The following is a 2,350-nucleotide window of genomic DNA, read 5'->3' on the forward strand; positions in this document are numbered from 1 at the left end:
CACTAATCATCAGGGAAATGCAAATCAAAACCACAATGAGGTATCATCTTAACCCAGTTAGAGTAGTTATTATAAGAAGCACAAAAAAATAGCAAATCCTGGCAAGGATGCAGAGAAAGAAAACTCTTATACATTGTTGGTGGGAATATAAATTAGTACAGCCACTGTGGAAAACAGTATAGACATCTCTCAAAAGATTAAAAATAGAACTACCACTCTTTGAGGAAGACGTGGTCGTAGCTGTTGTGGATCGTTAGTCCGCACGCTCCTGCTCCTGACTCACCGCTGTTCGCTCTTGCCAAGGAGCAAGTCGGTCAGGAAGCCGCACAGCAGCCATGGCTTTTAAGGATACTGGAAAAACACCCGTGGAGCCGGAGGTGGCAATTCACCGAATTCGAATCTCTCTAACAAGCCGCAACGTAAAATCGCTGGAGAAGGTATGTGCTAACTTGATCAGAGGAGCAAAGGAAAAGAACCTGAAAGTGAAAGGACCAGTTCGAGTGCCTACGAAGACTTTGAGAATCACTACAAGAAAAACACCTTGTGGTGAAGGTTCTAAAACATGGGATCGTTTCCAGATGAGAATCCACAAGCGACTCATTGACTTGCACAGTCCTTCTGAGATTGTTAAGCAGATTACTTCCATCAGTATTGAGCCAGGAGTTGAGGTGGAAGTCACCATTGCAGATGCTTAAGTCAGTTATTTTAATAAATTGATTACCAGTTGTTAAAAAAAAAAAAAAAAAATAGAACTACCATTTCATTCAACAATTTTGCTATTGGGTAGTTATCCAAAATAAAGGAAATTGGTATACTGAAGAGATATATGCACCCTCATGTTTACTGCAGTATTATTTATAGTAGCCAAAATGTGGAATCAACCCATTCACCTGTCAACAGATGAATGGATGAAGAAAATGTAGTGTGCCTTTTCTATATACACAGTAGAATATTATCAGATAGCAGATATAAAAAAGAATAAAATCCTGACATTCACTGCAGTATGGCTGAGCCTGTAGGACATTATATTAAGTGAAATAGACATAGAATCACTTATATGAAGTTAAGCATATAGAATTAGAGAGTAGAATTGTGGTTATTAGAGCGTGGGAAGGGTGGGGGAAGAGAAGATAAAGAAAAGCTGGTTAACAGACATGAAATTACAACTAAGTAAGAGAAATGAGTTCCAGTGTTCTATAGCACTGTAGGGTGATTATAGTTAACAATATTTCATTGTATATTTTCAAATTGCCAGAAGAGAGGATCCTGAATGTTCCCAACACAAAGAAATGATAAATATTTGAGGGTATAGATATGTAAATTACCCTGATTACATACATGTATTGAACTATCATTCCGTATCCCACAAATATGTACAATGATTATGTGTCAACTAAAAATTTAACAATAATAAAATAAAGAACAATGATCTGGATATCAGGAGGCCATTTTCCAGTCTACTGCTGTCTGTAATAGTTTTCCATGAATGTAAAATGTAAAATGAGAACCAGGTGATTGGTCAAGGCTAGTCTGATGTAAAACATCCATGTTTCTGTGAATAAATGAGGATATAAACAATTGACTCAAGCATTTATTTAATGCCCATATTCTCAGACTGCATCAGTTGCCCTTATCAATGCTTCTGACAGAACCTAGCTGGAGTTAGCAAAGAAAGTTACATTTTCCTATTTACATGCATCTAGTAGAGCATCCAGGTGACTCACATAGAAAGATTGCTCCAAGAATCCTAATACATGTTCATTGTTATTTTGCATGAGATCTCTCAAGAAACCCACAACATAACTTTCTCAGTTTAGTCCAGTGACTGACAAATTTTGAAATATCTTTTGCATCTCTCTGTTTAAAAACTCTTAAATTTTCTATTGTGGGAAAAATATGTGTTTTGGTTTCTCTCCCTCTCTCTGCCAGTAGTAAGCAATAATGTCAGAAAGGAGCCTAATGACACTGAACAAATGTAAAAATTACCCACATCTTTGGACAGAATGAGATTCACATTTCCTCCTGGTCAGATTCTGGGGCAGAGGCTGCTGTGGCAATATTAGCATCTCTATTTCCTGTCTAGTTTTCTGGTCTGTTCTGGGAAGTGGAAGGCCTGTAGTAGTTCTAGATCTTATCTTCTCTCCTCATTTTCCCCTTGAGATATAGATAAGATTTGGCTTGAGTCTCTAATTTAGAAGATCTCCACAAGATTTGTGCAAATTCATGGGTTGGTTACTGCTTGTATTACTTAGGGTCCAGTCTAAGCTTCTATAATAAAGAGGCTCAAAACAGCCAATGGCTTAAACACAAGAGAAGTTTACTCTCTCCCAAGTAATGGTCCAGAGGTTTC

The 2,350-nt window shown here is 37.4% G+C and overlaps 1 protein-coding gene across 1 annotated transcript; it reads left to right on the forward strand.

Moving 5' to 3' along the window:
• Nucleotides 1-230: 230 nt before the first annotated feature.
• On the forward strand, nucleotides 231-726 carry LOC105727579 (small ribosomal subunit protein uS10-like). The gene has a single exon (XM_064373673.1). The coding sequence runs from the start codon at nucleotides 336-338 to the stop codon at nucleotides 693-695; it is 360 nt and encodes a 119-aa protein (XP_064229743.1). The 5' UTR covers nucleotides 231-335; the 3' UTR covers nucleotides 696-726.
• Nucleotides 727-2,350: the final 1,624 nt, after the last annotated feature.

This window comes from Aotus nancymaae, unplaced genomic scaffold (genome assembly GCF_030222135.1).
Source record: "Aotus nancymaae isolate 86718 unplaced genomic scaffold, 86718_ANA_hifiasm-v0.15.2.pri h1tg000010l, whole genome shotgun sequence".
NCBI classification, from domain to species: Eukaryota; Metazoa; Chordata; class Mammalia; order Primates; family Aotidae; genus Aotus; species Aotus nancymaae.

Coding starts and splice junctions, on each gene's coding strand:
- LOC105727579 (XM_064373673.1), top strand. CDS start 336: ATGGCTTTTAAGGATACTGGAAAAACACCCGTGGAGCCGGAGGTGGCA.